This window comes from Apteryx rowi, unplaced genomic scaffold, assembly GCF_003343035.1.
Source record: "Apteryx rowi isolate R43461 unplaced genomic scaffold, aptRow1 scaffold_99, whole genome shotgun sequence".
NCBI lineage: Eukaryota > Metazoa > Chordata > Aves > Apterygiformes > Apterygidae > Apteryx > Apteryx rowi.
The window spans coordinates 640836-660141 of NW_020451304.1; the positions used below are offsets into that span (position 1 = coordinate 640836).

At 64.5% G+C, this 19306-nt stretch overlaps 1 protein-coding gene across 5 annotated transcripts in view; it reads right to left on the minus strand.

Annotated features, from left to right (window-relative positions):
* The window catches only part of ABR (ABR, RhoGEF and GTPase activating protein), a 74290-nt gene that overhangs the window by 18117 nt on the left and 36867 nt on the right, over positions 1-19306 (minus strand). For 4 of the 5 annotated variants that reach the window (XM_026055338.1, XM_026055339.1, XM_026055340.1 and 1 more), the window contains 5 exons: positions 12453-12637; positions 6146-6250; positions 5263-5448; positions 4035-4142; positions 3032-3092 (listed from right to left, as the gene is read on the minus strand). In XM_026055338.1, coding sequence (XP_025911123.1) covers positions 3032-3092; positions 4035-4142; positions 5263-5448; positions 6146-6250; positions 12453-12560 — 568 coding nt within the window. In that variant the 5' untranslated portion in view covers positions 12561-12637. Of the gene's footprint in view, positions 1-3031; positions 3093-4034; positions 4143-5262; positions 5449-6145; positions 6251-8667; positions 9137-12452; positions 12638-19306 lie in introns of those variants that run through there. The other variant, XM_026055336.1, reaches the window with a different exon arrangement.

Genomic DNA, 19306 nt, shown 5'->3' on the forward strand with positions numbered 1-19306 from the left:
GCACCCTGCAAAGGCACAGCTCATCCCCTGCTGGGCCTCGTGCCCTGCCGAGCCGGAGGGGCAGGATAAACGGCAGCCAGGCTGGACACTGGAGCAAGTAGCAAGGTGCAGATGGGACAGCTGGGCTCTGTGGCCCAGCAGCAGCAGCTGCCAGACGCACACCTTGATTTTGGGGCTGCACCCAAGTGCTCCTCCTCACCAAACAGAGCGCTTGGAGAGCTGAGAGCTGGGCTCTGCTCCCCAAGCTCTTCCCAACACAGAGGATGGGGCCACAGATGTGCCCAGGACCCTGTCTGCCACCACAAGCCAGTTCTGTCCCTCCTGCACCCCAGGCACAAACGACCTGCCATCCTGTCACTCGTTTGGAAGGACACACAGTACAACACTGGCAGGAGCCCCTGTGGGAGGTGAGCACTGGTACAGAGCCGAGCCCAGACCCGCGTGGAGAGTCCTGCCCTGCTCTGAGGGCTGGTGGTCACCATGCCATGGGGGTCTTTGCCCCCTTTAATGGGAGGTCTCTGCAAGAGGCGACAAGCAGAGACAACTGCTGCATGCGCTTCCCGCAGCACCCTGCTCCAGGCACATTCCCACGCCAGCCGGATCTGCCCTTGCCCTGGGATGGGGCACAGTGGGGACATCAGCCCAGCGCTGTCCTGGCTGCGTCACCCTCGTGGGCCTGATGTGGGTGCTGAGTGCACGCGCTGGGCCAGTTCCCATTCCTCTCTGCACAGGCTGGTCACAGACTGCAAAGCCAGAGGGGCTCCATCATCATTGYCATCGTCACCACTCTGCCCCATTTCATGCCAGCCATGGGACATTCCTACTGCAACTGTGCTGACATGGCCCCCTCCAAGAAAAACAGCCAGTCTTGACTCAGGAGCCGCTGGCGCAATCCCTGCCAGCACGTCTCCGCTGGCTAACGGCTCCCAGGCAAACGACTTCCCCGTGCGCCCAACGGGCCTCCGCTCCCGGCCACCTTGCCGTGACGTAGCTGCCGAGCGGAAGAGCTGTTTGTCACCATCAGCAGCCGGGAGCTTTGGCGGTTTCCCTTTTGCCTCGCCGGTGGGTCCCGCACAGAGCCTCTCCCAGCCCCGCTCTCTCGCTGCTGGGGCTGCGCCGCTCCAGGAGATGCCCCGGGTGTCACCCAGCGCCCCGTCAGCAGCCCTGGCCCCAGCCGGCCCCGGGTGCAAGGGGAACTCGGTCTGTCCCGCGGCAGCATGAAGTACAGCTAGAGACAGAGACCCCAGGGGTTGAAGCCTCGTCCCAGCACCTCTGCCTGTGTCTCCTCCCTGCGCCTCCCTTGCTGGGCTCCCGTTACACCCCTCGTCCCCACGCACAGAGGGGAGCAGAGCAGCTCTGCACGGGGAGGGTGCGGAACTGCCCCCTGCACGGGACCAGGCTCACAGCACCTACCCCCTAGAGCAGGGGACACAAACACCCCTTTTTCTGCCACGGAAAACCTGCCACAACCCTCCCAGTGGGGAACAGCCACTGGGGACTCTTTAGAGGCTGGACCCTCTTCCTCTCCATCCCCTCTTCAGGAGGGCAAACCCATGGAGCATGCACACCGTGCCGGCTCCCAGCGCCCTGCGGCTGGCCACTCGCATGCCTCTCGGGGCTATTTATACCCAGACAGATGTATCTGGATTTTCGCTTCGATTCAGACCACTTCCCCAAACTGAAAGGCCCAAGTAAGGACAGGCTTCAGGCAGGAGGAGAAGAGGGAAACGCACAGCCTCTCCCTATGCTCTGCTATGAGTCACCGAGGGGGGGGTCCTATCTCATTTCCCTCCGAGAAGCTCGGTGGAGGTGGAGGATGGTGTCGAGTTGCACCAGGCCACGAGAGAAGGACACCGTGCCCTGGCAAGCAGGGGGTCTGCTTGGGAAAAGAGATCCTGGGACCGGCTCCCAACCCAGGGGCAATTCCCGTGCCTGTTGGCAGGGAGAAAAGGCACAGCAGGGGCGAGCCAGGATGCCATCAGCGCCCAGTGAGAGCACCGCTCCGGGCTGCCTGGCGTGTCCCCCCCTTTCCTCCTACTGCAGACCTACAGGAAGGACGGAGCCTCCTACTGTCATCCTAACGGATCTATGCGAAGCACGCAGGAGCCCAACATGTCCCCAGGAGGGGYTGGGCCAGGCCCCCCTCCGGCACAGTCCCCAGCAGCCTGGGACCCAGACACAGGCGGCGCGTGGCCGGGGAYGGCAGGCAGGGAGGCACGGTGCCTCCCTCCCCAGCGCGGAGAGAAGGGCGTTACAGCCCGGAGATGCTCGCAGCCTCCAGCGAGCACACGGGGACCCCTCCCCATCGCCAGCCCCATCGCCGGCCCTGCAGCTGAGCCCGGGGGGAGCAGGTCCTCTCCCTGCCGGTCCCGGCCCCTCACACCCCGCAGCCAGCTCCGCCGCCGGCACGAGACCCTGCCCTGCGGGGAAGGCGAGCGCGTGGCCACATGTGCCGGAGTCAAGACGATTCAATCGAGCCGGGAACAAAGACACTCCCAACTTCAGGCTGCAGAGCACGATGCAACCACCAGCCCCTGCAAGGACAGCGTGCCCTGGGCCAGCAGCCCTCCCCTCGCCCCGCGGGAGGGGGCYGAGCCGCCAAAAACGCTCCCCACCGGAGCCCCCGCCGGGAGCCTCCCCCCCGTGCACCCCCCGCCCCGCCATGCCTCACCGTAGGTGCAGTTACAGCAGAGCCGGACGACGACGAGGATTTCCATGGCAGCCCCGTCTCCGCGCAGCCATCTCTGCCTCCCCTCGGCAGCTCAGCCCGGCTGCGGCACGGCATCAGCCCCTCAGCACGGCTCTCCGCGCAGCCCGCGCGCGGGGAGGAGGGGGTGGGCAGGGGGTGGGGGGCTGCCGCACGCCCCCGGCATCCTAACGAGGTGCGTCCCCCCGCGCCACCRCTGCCGCCGCGCACCGCAACACAAAGGGCTCCGCTCCCGCGAGCCGCTCCGTAATTCATGCGCTCCGGTCCCGCGCGGAGACAAAAGGCTGCATCCCCCTCCCCACGCCCGCCTGGCGCATGCCGTACCCTCCATGGTGACGGACGTGTGGCTCTCCTTCGAGTCCTTGGGGCCTTTCACCTTCAGCTCCTACGGAGGGAAAGGCCCATGAGAGCAGCCCGCCGGGGGCTGGGGTCCGGCCAAGGTCGTTGCTCAAGGTCACGGGGAGCCCCCCACCCCTCGTGCACCCAGAGACCTCCCGCCAGCCCCAGGGGAGCGTCTCCCAGAGCATCCCAGCGCCGGTCCCGCTGAGCTGAACACATAAATCTCCTGCTCCAGAGGGGCTGTAGGAAGTGGGGAACCAGGTCATGGCCACAGACCCCCCCATTTCCTAGGGGAGCACAGGGCAAGGCATGGAGACGCAGCCAGTAGCCCCGGAGGGAGATGAGCTGTGGCTGCCCAGCAGCCAGGGCTGGAGGGAATGCAGCGGCCGCGCTTGCCGGGCCGGGATCGGGAGCTGTGCCGACGCTGGATGGGGTGAGCAGGCACGGGCTGCCCCGGCATCTGAGGAACGATGGCAGCAGGGACTGAGCCCAAACTGCYGCCCCGGCCAGAGTCCAGCTGCCCCAGCTCCCAGGAGGCAGCCCGCGCGCAAAGGCTCGTCTCTGATGGTCTCCCAAACCCGCTCACAACCTGCAGCAGTGGGTGCAAAGGGTGGCTGCTCCTTGCCAAGGTACGTGCAGGGCTGGGGTCTGACATCCCCCGCGGCCACCCCCTGCACAGGCATCACCCCAAACTGAGCTTGCACAGGGGGACCAAAGCTTGAAGGATTCATCCCACCACCCTGCCCAGAGGCCACTAATCTCAAACTCAGCAAAGATGGCCTTGTCCAAGGGACAGCTACCGACAGTCCTTAGGGCAGGGACAGCACCTGTATAGGGCACCTGGGAAGGACTCAGCCAGGGGGACGATGTTCTCTGCCCCACACCTGCCCCCCATACCGTGACACAGGCTGCTGGAGAACTGGCCACAACAGGGGCTATGCACAGAGGCTCTTCCCTGGCCCCACGGTGCAGAGCCTGCTGAGCTCACCTCTGAGATCTTCTGGAACTGGTAGTTGCTCTGGCTGCATTTCTCCGCTGTCTCCAGTGCGATTTTGTAGTTATCCACAAAGGCCTTGTACACCCCGAGCCGGCTGGCCTGTAGGGAAGGGGGTTAGCCAGGCACCCAGTGCGATGGTAAAGTCTCCAGCACCGTGAGAGGCTGGGTAGCAGTAGAAGGGACATACCCAGAGCTGTCCCCTGCCTGCAGGACAGCGTGGGGACGCTCGCACCCTCTGCCAGACCCCAGGGATCGTAACCAGCCAGGGACAGAACTGAAGTCTGCACACCTCGACTCCGCATGGAGAGCCCTTGGCCTCGGCAGGATGGTGGGCCTCGCACCGAGCCCCGTGCCATCACCGTGCCTCTGATCCCCTGGCAGATCTCCAGAACGAGTAGCAGAACTAACCGGTGACCGGACAGAGGCAGCTGAAGCTATAGCTGCTTCCCAGCACCCTTCAGCCTGCCCTCTCCCTGCCACATCCCCCAGCAAGGCCACGGCACGGCACACAGCAGAATCTCTGCTCCCATTCACAAATCAGAAGTAGCCACAAAGGCCAGCGTGACCCCAGGGGAGCTATCACCGCAGCGCCCGCCTGAGCTGCAGGCCGCCAGCAGCCCGGGGAGAAGAGGAAGCAATTTCCCTGCCTCTCCCCAGAGGGTAACCCACGCGGCTGCACCTGCCCTGACCTGCAGAGAGCTCGTGCCAGCCCAGAGGCACAGCCAACCCCTACGCTTCGAGCCAAAACCCTACCCAGGTTTGCCCTGAGGGCTCACTGCCGCTCTGCGGTCGGCGGTTGTGCAAAGCAGGAGAGGAAGAAGGCAGCCGGTTCAGGCAGGGCCTGGGCACRGGGCCGACCAGCAGAGCGCACACGCTGGTACGCAGCATCCCTGGCGCAGAGAGCGGCACCGAGGCTGCTTCCCAGCTCTCTGGCACTGGGTTGACCACACTAATCTCTGTCTCGGAGGCCACGTTAGTGCTCCCAGGATGGGAGGGATCGGGCAGCAAGCAGTGTATTCTGGACACAAGCAAACCAGACCGGGGGCTGCTACAGGGAGGGGTGCAACAAGTTCCCCAGCTCAAGCTACTGGTGAGCACGTGGCAAGGCAAGAGCTGGGCAATGCAGTGGGACCTCTCTGAATGTCCTGGATCAGAGCCTCCTGGCGCTCCAGCCCTCCTCTTTCTCCTAAGCAAAGTAAGCCCTGGGGAAGGCACGTACCAGTTTCTGGAAGAGGTGGCCCATGCTGATGTTGCTGTCCCACTGCTGCACCTTTGGGGACAGGCTGTCGTAGAACTCCTTGTGGATCTCATAGATGTCCTGGATCTTGTAGAAAATTGTCTCAATCTGCTGGAGGGTGAGGACAGGCTGCGATGTGGTGGCCGTGGCCTTAAGCGGCTTCATAGGCTGCCAAATGAGGAGAAGGGAGAGTGTTTAAGCCCAGGGCTCAGAGGGAAAATGATCCCAGAGACATTTCCAGCACAACAACAGGGTTCACTGGAGGCCCACCACTGCCCAGAGCTGCGCCCCAAGGCACCACAACCTTGCCAAGCCAGGGCACGACTTCTGTAGAAGCAGGCAGTAAAGGTTGGACCTAAACAGCTAAAGCTGTTTGCGCAGGGGTCCTGGGATGCTGGGGAAGGGGGGATCTGAGCCAGGAGTGAGGGGTGCCTGGGACAGGGTCTCAGGCAGGCACCTCTCTCTTTGCATGGCCAGGAAAGGGCCAGGAGCGGGGACGAGGGGCAGAGTCACTGTGCAGGGGCCACGCTCAGCCTGTGCATCCCTGCAAACTTCCTTGTCCGTGGCAGCAGTGATCCCCGTGTTGTGCAACTGCATCTTTGCCACGACAGCCAGTGAGTCCACAAGAGGAAGCAGGGCTATAAATACCTCCACACCAGGCATGCCGGTGGAGGGGGAGGTGAGACGGGATGGCCAGGCCAGAGCAAAGCTGGCTCCAGCGCGATTGCTGCTGCTTTGCTCGCTCCGAGGTAGCTCCCAGGGCAGGCCTGCTCGGGGGGGCTGTCTGGGAAGAAATGACCCTATCTATCCATCCCTTCTGGGGGACATTCTTGAAGAAAGGTCCCCTGGCTGGATCTGTGCTTACCAACAAGAGTGCCTCCAGCTGGTTGATGTAGATCTCCTCGCTGGCCAGGAAACCGGAGAGCACCAGCTTCCGCATCTCCAGGCCTTTGCCAGCATCTCGCTCACCCTGCGCAACACAGCAAGGAGCCCAGCAGAGTCAGCAGCTGGCACGGTAGGAAACCCCTCACCCCACCAGGCCCATCTCTGCAGATCCCAGCACGGAAACACATCCCTGCCCGGATAGGGATAACTTTACAGGAAGGACCAGTGAGGCCRGGCATATGCCCGCTGGGCGGCACAGCCAGACTGGAGCCAGCTGGCAAGTCACCAGCTGTGCTGGCTTTGCTCCCCTCCCTGCTCCTGGCTGGCCGGGAGCCCAGCGCTGCTGGCAGCGCTCCAGGATGGCGCAGGCCATGGCAGGACTCTCCCAGGGCAGAGTCCAGAGGCACTGAAGTAGTGCACGGCGGCAGACGGCACGGCCACGTGATCCGGCACCACCCTTCTCCCCAGCTGGGGCTTTCCCCCAGGCCTGCGCCCGCTGCCCAGGGAAGCACCACCCCACGTGGCTGCCGGACGGACACCTCTTGGCTCCCACCACCCGGCAGCATCAGCGCAGGCCCTGGGCTGCAGCGGGATGCGGGACCGGTGCCCCATCCAACAGGCTGCTCCTTGGACAAGCCAGAAACCTCCACCTTCCTCAGCAGGGGACGTGTCTCCCACCCTGCAACACCAGCTTGCAAATGCCGGTGTGGCTCTCCCGGCACCCAGGCACGGATGCCCCATCCCCTGGACCTCCTTGAGCGCCCAGCGTGCCTGAGCCTCCCGCACCAGTTGCCCTAAGAAACACATTCAGGAGCTGGGCTGGGCTGCTGAGACCAGGGCCAAGCAGAGCCGCAACCCTGCAACATCAGGGCCCTTTTCGCATGCCTTAATCCAGCTGTTACAGCCCATTTCGGAGAGGAGAATAAAACCTCCCCGCTCAGTCCCCAGTTGCTCCAGGCAACAAGCTGTTTGGGACGCATGGCGGGGAGTTTGGTCCCGCACAGCTGGGGCAGGGGAAACACTGCCGAGGGACCCAGGCTGGTACGCCGGAGCCAGCCCCAGCAGGGGCGTGCAGGATGGGGCCTGCCCACACGCTCCCCCCGGCCCGGCCCGGCCCRCCAGCGGAGGATGTGGGCGCTCTGCCCCTGCCCCGGCACCAGCAGCCCGCGGTGCCCGCGCAGGAGCAGCCGGCTGTGCCGCGACCAGCTCCGCCAGCCCCTGGACGTCGCACCGGGGCGCCCGGCAGCCATGCACACGCAGGCGCATGGCCGCGCGGGGCAGGACGCACAGCTCCCGGGCCAGGCGGGCGACGCTGCTGGCAGCCGAGCCAGGAAGTGCTCGCCCGGCTCCGGGGCCCGGATCAGCATCTCCCCGGCCTGCCCCGGCGGGCGCCCCACGCCAGCACAGCTCAGCCCCTGCTCCGCCAGCCGGCCCTGGGGGCTGCCGCGGCCCCCCTGCCGCTGCCCGGGGCGCCCACCCCGCTCGGCCCCGGGGCCTGCTCCCTGCAAAGCTGCACCCTTGAGGCCAGGGCCGCGGTGTCCCGTGCGGCGGGGGAGTGCCGGGGGGGCTGGTTTTGTGCGCTCAGTGCTCACAGGCTCTTTGCCACCGATTAGTCACGGGCTCTTCCTGCTTCCCCTGAGGCCGGCCCTGCGAGGCAGCCTGGGAGATAAGGGGGCCCGTCCGCTCCCGGGGCCCGCAGCACCCCACGGGGGCAACACCAGCCGGACCCCCGCGACCCGGACGGGAGAGGAGCAGCGAGCCGGCTCCAGGGCAGCTCCCCGTGCAGGAGAGCCCAAGGATGGAGCGGCTGCAGCTGCGGCCCCCTGCCAGCCCCCTGCCCACCCGGGGAACCCGGCCGGGGCGGCGAGAGGAGGGCGCAGGGCTGGGGCTGGCAGCGGCTGCCCAGCACACAGACCCCCTGCGGGCACCAAGGCCTAGCCGGGGTGCCCCAGGGCCAGGGCGCAGCATGGGCACGGACGGGTTTGGGGCCGCGTTTGGGAGATTTGCCTGTGGCCGGGCGGTGAGTCAGTAGCACAGAATGGTCCAGACTTTTCTGGAGCATCCAGCACCAGCTCCGCTGGGAGAGCCCCCAAGCCACGACTGCCCACTGCCGGCCGGCACGAACGGCCCTTGCTCCCCCCCAAGAGGAAGGCAGGCACTCGCTGTGTGCTGCGCAGCCGCTGGCCGAGCCCTTAGCACCCAGGCCCTCTCACATCGCTGCCCCGTGCCCACTGCTCCTGCCCTGGGACATCTCGTAGTCAAGCCCGCGCTCAGCCCTGCCTCGGCCCAGGGGACGGCGGGGCCGCAGCGATGCTCCCCGTGCCCCCCACGCCGCTCGCCAGCACCTTGCCGCAGGGCGCTGCCGCTGCGGTGGCTCAGGAGCTGCCCGGTGAAGAGAGCCCCCAGACCGGGACGCTGCTGGCACCAGCAAAATGCCCCTTCTTCATCCCACCCTCGGTCCAGCGCAAGGCCCTGGTACCCCAGAAGGGAATCTGTGCCCACCTTCTCGCCGGCCAAGAACGGAGGGCCTGGGCTGGTGGGGGTTCCCGGCTCAGAGTCATCTTCATCCTCTAGGACTTTATCCAGGTACCCTATGGCCTCCTCTTCCTCCTCCATGGCCTGCGAGCACCAGGGGGGCAGAGGGGACCTCGCGAGGCTCCAGACGGGAGGGCCTACGCCATGGAGCCAGCCTGGCCTGACTCAGCCCTGGAAGCTGGCCACGGTCTCTCGATGAAAGGAGCCATTATGGGATTGCCGGTGCTCCCGCCTGCCCCAGCTCAGGCCGTTGGCCCCGGCGTCCCGGCGGGAGCGCGACGGCGCTTCCCAGGCGGCTGCAGAACGGCCCTGGCGCCGCAGCGGAAACTCCGGGGCTGTCAGCGGCAGGGGAAGAGGGCCAGCTCGGCTCTCCCCTCGCCTCCGCCGAACCCCGCGGGGGGCTGCGAGCGTGGAGGGCTGCTGCCCGCCGCGCCGCTCCGCAGCCAGCCCCGCCGCTCCGCCCTGCGCTCTCGCTACAGGAAATGCATGTCTTGGCGCTGGAGGTGGGGCTGCTCCGGCGGCGTGTGGTCAGCGCCGCCGGGGCGCGCGGCAGCCTGCTACCCGCCTGCCTGCTTTTTCGGAGCYGGATTTTGCAATGCCGAGCGGCGGCGTGCTTGGCCTTGGGGAAGGCAGCTCCAGCCACCTTGCCTGCCCCCGTGGCGAGGGGGTCTCGGGAGGGAATCCAGCTCCCTCCAGAGATCTCTGCATGGAAAGTGGGACCCGCTGGTGGAGTGGTCCTGGCTGCGTGCTCAGCACCGGCACAGCGGCGCCCACCCGTGTCAGGCACATCACAGAGGGGTGCCCCAGCCATGCTGGGGCAGCACCTTTGCCTCCATCGGAGACCCATCTGGACCTGCTGTGTCCCCCAGCACTGCTGCTCCCCAGTGCCTTCTTGTCCTACCAGGCAGAGTAGCAGCCATGTGGGAACATCCCTCCTGCTTGCCAGCACCCACAGGGGCCCCCACCATCCCCCTGCGTCCCACAAGCAGGGAGACCACAGGACTTTCCACCAGCAAGAAGCGACCCCAGGAGGACAGCAGACGGGATCGGCTCCCATAATGGGGACCTGGATCTCAGCTCCTTGGGAAAAGGGTCCTGGAGTCCCCCCATCCCAGAGGAGACCTCGGCAGCTTGGCCAGGAAATGTGGCCGTACACACACTCCTTCCCGGAGCATCTACTCAGCACCCAGCAGAGAGGTGAGCACCGGCACCTCGCTGTCGGCCCCAGCCAGACCACGACCCCCCCCGGCAGCTGCTGGGGCAGACGGGGAGCTGGGAAACAAGCTGTGGTGAGTGTGTCTGTGCGGACATCTCCTATGCCCCCACAAACGGGGCAAGACCAGACTGGGGATGGTGACTGGTGCATGAACTGGTTATTTCAAGAGCCATTTCAGCAGTTCCCTCCTCTCCTCTGCAGCAAAAGGGGAACCAGAGGCTGTGGGCACTCCGCCTTCACAAGCTTATTTCTTCTCTTTGCTCCTCTCAAAGCCCATAACAAATTCCTGGTGCCAGAAACAAGGGCAGGAACACAGRCACAGGGACTTTCCAGAGCCAACGGCAAAGCCCCATCCTGCCCTATGCCAAACCCTACAGCATCCAAGGAGAGACTGAGCCACCTCCCTGCAGAGGGACCGTGGCCTGTGCAAGGGCACTCGCATTTTCCAGGCAGGGGGACAGAGGGAGGGACGGCATTTACGCTCAGCTGCTGGGGGCTCCGGCCTCAGTCACAGCCACCCCAGGAGCCTGCAAGAAGGGATGCCCTGCTAGAAACCCCCTCTAGACCCCAAGCCGAGAGATGTCACCTTCAAGCATGGAAAGGCAGAGATACCAGTCCCACCTCACCGGGGAACAGAGATGGGGATCAGCACGTAACCTTGTGCCCATCTTGAGGCTGGAAGCGCAAAGAGGTTAAAGCTGCCAGCCCCAAACTGGAGTATTCAAATGGCACTCAGCTAAGCCCCAAGGCGAGCAGCTGCAGATAAAGAGGTTGGGGGCAGATCCGCATAGAGCTTTAATGCTTTCCAATCCTGTTAGCTCCAGGACAGCACAGGGCCAGCGCTGAGCTGAGACAGCCACTCGAGATCGTGTCAATGCCTGCGTCTAGTCTGAACGGCTTCTCCGTCCACACTCAGTCAGCCCCGGGGAGCACACCTTTGGCAGCACCTCCCAGGACCTCCCCATCCACCATCCTATTTCCCAGGATCACCCTTCCCTTTCCTTATCAGCTCCCGGAGGAGGATACTAACAACATACCCACCAACAAACCCCGGTGCCAGGGTCTCGGGGGCTGTGGCTAGCTTGTCCTGGGGGACAACTATGTTGCAACGAGGAGCCCAGAGCCTGGGTGGTTTGCGCCCAGCCCCAGCACCCTGCTCCTGCATGTTGCCTGGTGGGGAAGCAGCAGGATGGCCTCTCTCTCGGTGGAGGGAGCACAGCCCTTGGCTAGCTGGTGGGGTGCAGGAGGGCTCGGACAGGGCCCACCTTCGCGGCCACCAGTGCTGGGTGCCCAGAGGATACCGCGCTGCTCGCCCTGGGCAGAGGCAGGGGAAAGCAGGGCGCAGGCACCCGCACCCTGGGGAGGAAGCCACACCTCTCACTCCTCTGCCTCGACATCCGGGTTTAGGGCTTAACTCTTTCCATGACACAAACCCTCATGCTCTCCAGCGCAGCCTCCGCCAGCGCAACCGGCCCCCTGCAAAATCACAGGCCTCAGCCCAGCCGAAGACCCGCTGCAGGACCCCGGCAGCTCACCCTGCCGTGCTGGGCAGCAGCAGGCGCCTGCCCGTGGCTCCCCCGTCCCAGGGCCCGGCAGGCACTTTCTGCACCAGCCCTGTGCCAAGGGAGCGTGCCAGGGCCAGCACCAGGGAGCCGGGAAGGAGGCTGCCGCACCGCCCAGCCGGGAGCCAGCCCTCCCGGAGCACACCGGGAAAAGCAGTGCTGAGCRCTCCCTGCGGCCAGCATTGCTGGGGACAGCAGCCCCACTGCCCCCGGGCTTTAGGGAAACGTTTATTCCCCAAAAAGTATTTTCTCCTTTTGGTTTTCCACTCCAAAACTTTCCAAACTTTTCTCCTTTAAAAGTAATGGATAAAATCCCAATGGCTTCGCAGTCTCTACTAAAAGCGCAAGGAGAGCAAGAGTTAAATCTAAGTTTCCCAGAGAAGAGGAGGGGATTGACAAGGTGTCCATCTCCAGCTGGCGGGTTGTCCCCTGTGCCACTAGATGGAGCTGGCAGCCCAGCAGAGTGGTGTCCCCTGTCCCCAAGGCTGGGCTCCTCCCCAGAGCAGGGGGACAGGGATGCTGGGGACCTCACACCTCCTAGCAACCCTGGCTGGAGATCCCAGCCACTTTCCTGCAGATTCGGGCAGCTCTGGCTCTCCGGCACCCAGACCCTGCTCTCCTACCCCCCCGTGCTCTCCTAGCTTTGCCAGCAGCAGGGCAGGTGTGTTTTCACCCGTCCCAAGGGGATGACACTGATGTGGCCCTGAGTCTCCACTTTCCCTGTCTGCTCCTTTTCACAAACATGGCATCCTCAAAGACAGCAACCAAACAACGTGCTACTCCTCTTGAGCCGCAAAGAGGAGCCCAAAGCACGGAGGGCCAAGGACAACAGGATTTGGGAAGCCGAGGGGACAGCCATTTGGGTCACAGCAGCACCAGACCATCACCACCACCAGAGACATGTCCAAGCTGCACAGTCCTCCAACGCCTGCTTCAACCGCACCCGGCGCAACGCTCCGCATCCAGCCACCTACCCCCGTGCTGAGGCCGTCGGTGGGTGTGGGAGAGACGCCGTCCCCACTGTCTTGGCCGCGGGCGCTGAGCTGGGGGGACATGGTGGGTGACTCGTCGATGTAGGGCATGGTTTCCGAGCCCTCCGGAAGGGCCTTGGGCTCCTCGTTCCCCTCGGCGTCGTAGTCATCTGCACCATAGCTGAAGTCTACAAGGAAGAGAAGGTGGTGGTGGTGAGGGTCCAGGAGTTATTGTCACATCCAGGCCATAGGAGGGGGACAGGGACCCTCTCGCTGCCCAGCGCCTACCAGGAGGAGGGCAGGGGGGCGGCAAGCCCAGGGTGGGCAACCCCTTGCCTCCATCGCCACTTGCCCAGGCTCTCCCGCTCGCAGGACGCTCCCGAGCCCCACGAGGGCCTTCCCCAGGCGTGCAACAGCGGCTCGCCACAGCGGCCCGAGCCGGCAGTCGCCTGCGGCCGGCCGGCCCCGTTTCCAACACCCGGGGTCACGCGTGCGAGCAGTGCCGACACGCAGCCGCTCGCGCCCAGCCCGCCCCGGGCCCGCCGGCGCCCGCCAGCCGCAGCCCTCCGCTTGCTCCCTGCCCAGCCCCGCGCACGGGGCATCCTGCTCCCACACACTTCCCTACGTTTGCATAATTAACGGAACCCAGCCGGAGGCCGCAGCCGGCTCTGCCAGGGGAAGCCATTTTGGGGAGCCCCGGGATGGAGGGGGACGGGAGCGAGGAGCGGGGGGCCGGGGTCTGCGGCGGCTCCCCGCCAGCGCGGCGGGGGGGCCGGGGTACGGCCTAGCCTGTTCCCATGGAAACCGCAGCCGGCTGCGCGGTGGGAAGAGGCGGATGCAGCCGCCCCGAGATGCTGACAAAAGGGAGGGCGGCCGGCGCCGGAGGGGGAAGGGAGCCCGGCCGYGGCGCGGGCGGCATGGGGGTCCCGCCGGCGCCCCGGCCCCTCGCTGCCCCCCTGGGGTCACTACCCTCCACCCCCAGAAGAGGAGGCGGACACGGGTGCCCCAGCTGCCGGGGACAGGGAAGACCTGGGCCTCTCGGGGCTGCCCAAGGCRGGACGTACGGAGGCTGCCGCCGCCGCGGAGACCCCGGGGCCGCCGCCATGTCGACCCTCCGTGGCGCCCGCTGGCCCGGCCGAGGGGGCTGCTCGGCGTCGCTAGCCCGACTGCCGCCAACACCCCTCTGCCCGTTAATGCTTCATGCAGCTTAATAATTAAAGCTGACAAATCTTTAAATCAAAGAGCGGTGCCAATGCCGAGCAGGGAGGAAGGGAGGGAGGGAGCCCCGTCCTGCACCCCAGGCACGGATGGAGAAGGGGAGGCCTGACATGGCCCTTCCCGCCCGGCCAGGCCAGACGCGTCCAGCTCCGCCACGACCACGGAGCCRCTCTCAGCACTCGCTTCATTAGTGATTAGCCGCTAATGAGCTTCCCGGGAGGCTGGGGTGCCAGCCGCCATCGCCCCGCCGGGGCGGCCATGGTGGCGTCTCCATGGCGATGGCGGCTGCCACCCCGGGGGCGAYGCCATGGCACCTCCCCTGAGCGCCCACCAGGCTGGGCTCTGGCCGCGGGCTGGGGAAGCCTGAATCCGCTTGCTCCAGACCGTTTCCACCTTGGCTACACTAGGTCCGATGGGAGAAGCCGAAGCAGCAGGGAGGAGGCGAACCTGGCGGGCCTCCCCCAGCCACATGCAGATGGAGCGATGCAGGGCCAAGACGGGAAACCCGTCCAGCTCCATCCTCTCCCTTCAACCGGGCCACGAGCGGCAGTGCTAGCCCACGCTCGGCGCCCTGGTCTCCAGCCCAGACCACACCAGCACCCACCTACTGTGATGCCAGCCTGGCCAAACCCGCCTGCGTCTGCAGCAACCCCCGCGCCAAGGACGGAGCGGTCAGCCAGGCTGCCAGCACTTCTTCCTGCCTTTCCCAAGGGCCGGGGCACGTTCTCCGATCCCCCGGCATGGAGGAAGCACATATGGAGCCCACCATGGACTGGGCAACACGGGCACAAGCAGCACCCACACCGGAGGAGAGGAGACTGGCAGCACGATGCTGCCTCCCTGCTTCACTGCCATGGTTGAAGCTGGCTTGGAGGCAGGGTAATAAGCAACATGGTTTTAACGAGGCAGCTGGGGACCCTGCCACCCGCCAGAGGTGATGTCTGTTGTGGTGCTAGGGAGGAAGGTGGTATCCATGGCACACAAGGGGAAGGGACCGGCCTGCAGTTACACAGAGACAATCCTGGCTCTCCAGCACCCACCATGACCYGAGCAGCAGCTCCAGGGGTTGTCACCGCCTTCCCCAGCCCCAGGGATACCCCCAGTCTCTGCCTTGCCTGTTGTTCTTTCCCAGTCTGAGCAGATCAGTGCCCCAATCCCACATCTGACCTGGAGACTCGAGACCTAAAGATGCCCTTTGCAACATGCACTACCCAAACAGGGCAGCAAGAGAGGACCCCTGCATTGCTCGGAGAACGGGATGGTGCCTGCAGCACTGAGCAGCCTCCACCATGGTCCTGAGCCTCCAGCCCGAGGTCCCACAGGAGAGCCCGTGTCACCACTGCCCTGGCCCCAGCATTGCCTCCAGCTGTGCCACCTGCTAGCAGAACCCATCAGGCTGACCCTGAGCTGTGCATTATTTATCAGGCTCCCACCAGGGGAGGATGGGCAGAGGGGTCTCCCACACATCACTCCCCAGAGAGCCGGACACCTCCAACACATGTAGCGGAGAGGGAACAGCATGTCCCCTAGGCCTGGGAGCCATCAGGACACTGCCAGTGCTATGTCTCCAGCTGCAAGGAGAGAAATTACCCACCAGCAGGAAAAATGACCACTTTTCCCTGCGCTTTTGACGCTGTGTAATGGGCTGGACCTGGATCGCTAGATCCAGGATCAGGAGATGCCTCTTCTTGCAACCAGTGACCATCCCCGACTCTCCACACGGCCTCCATTCTGATCTGAAGCAAAGCAACCAAGCTTTTGAGGGCTCTTCATGGACCACACCGCCTCCCTGGTAACAGGACAGCAGCTCCTGTTCCCATCAGATAAACACCACTCTTTCCCGGGCTGGATTAGACAACTAGCCCTCCATGGAGCAAGACCCACACTACCTCTGCACTCTCTTCTGGTTGCTACTTTCCCCTCAGCCAAGACAAGGAGGGAGACAGCATGAGCCAGGGCGCACTGCATATGGAGCCCGTCAGGCTGCACGCAGCCCCCTGAGGRGAAGCATCATCACTTGGCATGCTGAGATCAGGGCCAAATGCCAGCAAACAGGCTGCACGGGTGAGGGAGGGAGGGAGGGCCTGGACACTGCTCCATCCTAGGGACCACAAAGGATGTGTCCCTTGTATCTGCCTGCCTCAGTGGCTCCCCGTCTATCTAAATGCCCATGCCAAAATCCAGACCTACTTTTACTCCAGATACCTGGGTCTTAGCAACAGTAGAAATTCTCCTGCCCTACCCAAGGTGTGGGGGCCAAGGCAATGGAAGAAGCCTGGCCAAGCATAGCCATTTCTGCTGGCAAGGACACCTTGACCTGAAGCAGTCTCTTCCCACCATTCCTCCAGGCTGGTGTGTGGTCCCAGGAGGGCCAAAGGGCAGCAGGGCCAAGAACATGCCTCCGCAAGGCAAACAACATTTCAGTTCTGCCACATCTTTTCAGGTCCAACCCAAGTTAATCCTAGCAAGATGATCTCCAAGAGGGAGCGCAGCCCAGGACAGCAGCCAGCTCCTTCACAGCCCAGGCCAGACCCAGGTCTTTAGCACAGTCACAGCAACTCAAGGTGCCCTTCTTTTTTTTGTTTTTCCAGCCCCAGGGAGGGCTCGGGCACACCTCGACAGCTCATTTGTCCTGTCCCATTTCCAAGGAAGAAGTTCAATGTTAACGGGTAAGAGAATTTTGCTATTCTGAGACTGCAAGGTTTGGGAAAATGCCATGTTTTTACTGTGGTTGGGTGAAAATTCACCATGACAACACTGATGCATGAGCTGGCCTCAGACCTGCCTTGCTCTTCACCACCTTCCTCCACAAGTCTCCTCTGAAAGGTAGCTCACAACACAAACAGCACCTTCTCTGCACCCTGCACTCCCTCTCCCACCCCACCAGCACAGCCCTGTTTGTACCCATCAGGGTGTCCTCTCAGGATGCTCAAAAACCAGAGTGCTGGGAAACGCAGCTTGCTGTTGTCCTGACATGCCACAGCCTTGGCACCAATTCCAGTTGCCAGCATCCTCCAGGCAGTCACAGCAGGAAGACACCTGGCAGCTGGAAGCGAGCCACACGTGGCTGCACAGGAGCCTGGGATGGCAGCCACAGCACCCACGCAGGCAGTGAGCAGGCAGCCAGGTGCCCACGTGGCCAAGCACCCCTCAGCAGATGCACCCACATGGACAGAGACCACCAGTCACGCCAAGAGCTTACAACATGGATGAAGAGGCCTTTCTTCAAAGCGTAGCTCGCCCCAGGCAGGTGGAGGAGGAGACACCAGCACAAAAAGGCATCGTGCGCTCTCCGGAGACAGAGCCCTTCTGCAAAGTTCCTCTCCCAGTGAGGCACCACAGCTCACCAGCCTGCTTGCAGGGGTGTTGTGGACCATACAGGTCTGATCAGGCTACGGAAAACAGTTTGGCTGCTTGAAAGCCCCTTTTCATGGCTGCACAGAGATCCAGACACCTGGGTCCACTGTTGTCTTCACTTACATGATGAAGGCCAGACCCTGCCAAATATCCCAGGAAATATTTACATGTTGAACAGTCTCCCTTGGGCCTCTATTCTCAGCAGCAAAGGTGGTCAGAGAAGGAATTGGGAAGTCGGAGCCAAGCCAGCTTGGTTCGTAGAGATGCAACTGCTGGGAAGGAGTCCACAGACACTAGGTCTGGATGCGGCCTCTGGGCTCTGTTCCAGCTGCCAGCACAACCACAAGCAAGGCATTGGGACTGACGATTTTGGAAGCAGTCTCCAGCTGCGGGTGTCTGTGTTGCAGGCTTCAGGCTGCAAAACTTTGGGGGGCTCAGCCTGTTTTGATGCCCAGCCCCACTCAACGTGCCCTCCAACTGCTCCCATGGCCTCCACTCCCACTCGCTCCAGGTTCAAGGGCAAGCAGATGCTAAATAGATGCAGGGAGAATGGTTCCCCCTATTCTTTGGATTCCCATCTTACCATCCCACACGCTTGCATCAAACCTCGCTGCCCTACTGATCCAGACCTCCGCAAAYGCCAGACTCTGAACTCAACAGCTTCGGAGCAAACATCTTAAGGGGAATTCAGACCCCCAAAACGACCCACCTGCATGGCCACACAGCTCAACACTCCCCCAGAACCAACAACAGAGAGCCTGCAATTGAGTCCCCCCCATCTCCCAGCTGTGTCCCAGGCTCCCTTGGCCATCTGCAAGACAGCCAGTCTGCCCTGGGGCCCCCAGGCTGCCATGGGGCCAGGACTGCTCTGGGGAATGCTCCTCCAGCACCAGGTCCGGGTCTGCCCAACCGTGGGTTTGGGAATTGCACACAGCCCGCACAGACGTGCTGCTGCAGGATCCCCTGGCCCCGTCGGCTGCYGGTCCTTGGATACAGACCCCACAGGACTGCATTTCCACAGCATCTTCAGCACAGCGCCTCGGAGCTCGCTGCTAAAATCACCGCTGGCGGACAGGGGGAGAGGAGACTTCCCAAGGCTGCAGGGAGCCAGGGATGGGACCCAGGGGAGAAAGTCCTCACATCCCCAAAGACCCCCGCGAGCAGAGCAAGCTGTCAGCCTGCTCCGGCCCCAGCCCATGCCAGGGTCACTGTCACCGTCCTGCTGGTGCAGCCCTTCGGAGCAGCTCCCCCAGGCCCAGAGGGTGCCTGCACCGACCCCGGCTCGTGCTGCCCTGCAGCTGGCTCCGGGTGCTCTGCCAGCATCCCCAACTGCCTGCCCACGGCTCGGCTCAGCCCATGCTCCTAGGGCGCGAGCTGGGATCCCCGGCACGGCATCCTTCCCCCGGCGCGACGCAGCGTTACACAACAGGTAGGGGGGGACCCGCCGCCCCGGCGCCCCTGCCGCAGCCCTCCCGGCCCCCCTGCCCAGGGCACGTACTGCTGTAGAGGGTGTCGATCCAGGAGAGCCGCGGCAGGCCGCGGTGGCTCAGCGGCTCCATGCTCGGGAGGGCTGCGCCGGCTCTCAGCCCCGCCAGCCGGCTCTCATCTCACAACAAAGGCGGCGAGGGCGGGAGGCGGGGGGCCGCAGGCCCGGCGGGGGCTGCACGGGAGCGCCGGGCACCGCCGCCTGCCCGGCCGCGCCGCCGCTTTTCTGCCAGGGGCGCCCGGCGAAGGAGGTGCCGCCTGGCGATGGCAGCGCGKCCCGCCTCCCGCCTCTGCCTTGCCGGGGGGGAGCCGAGCCCAGCGTCCCCCGCACGCAGCCACGCCAGCCCCCGGCAGGTGTCTGGGGACCGGGGGAGGGAAGGGAGGGGACGGTGGCAGGCGCTGGGCACCGGCACGGTGGGGCCCGGGGGCAGGCGGCTCCCCCGCAGCCCCAGCCGGGCAGCGAGAGCGGGGGGCCAACGGGGTCCCCAGCTCTGCCGCTGCTGCCCGGTGACCTTGGCGTTGTCCCCTCCCCGTGACGGGGGGATGCCAGGCTGCGCCCCCTCCCCAGCGAAGCATCGCCAGCTCCTCGCCAGAGGCACGATCGGTTATCGATGAAGGCAGCAGACTCCTCCTCGTCCCACTCCCCGCCCGGCTCCAGCGGCCACAGGAGGCACCCAGGATCCCCCGCCGACGCAGAGGCATCGGCGCCACGGAAAAGAGGCACGGGACTATCACCGGCCTCAAGGARCCACCCCAGCAACCCAGGGCAGCACCTCGGTCACCGGCAGGTCCTGCCA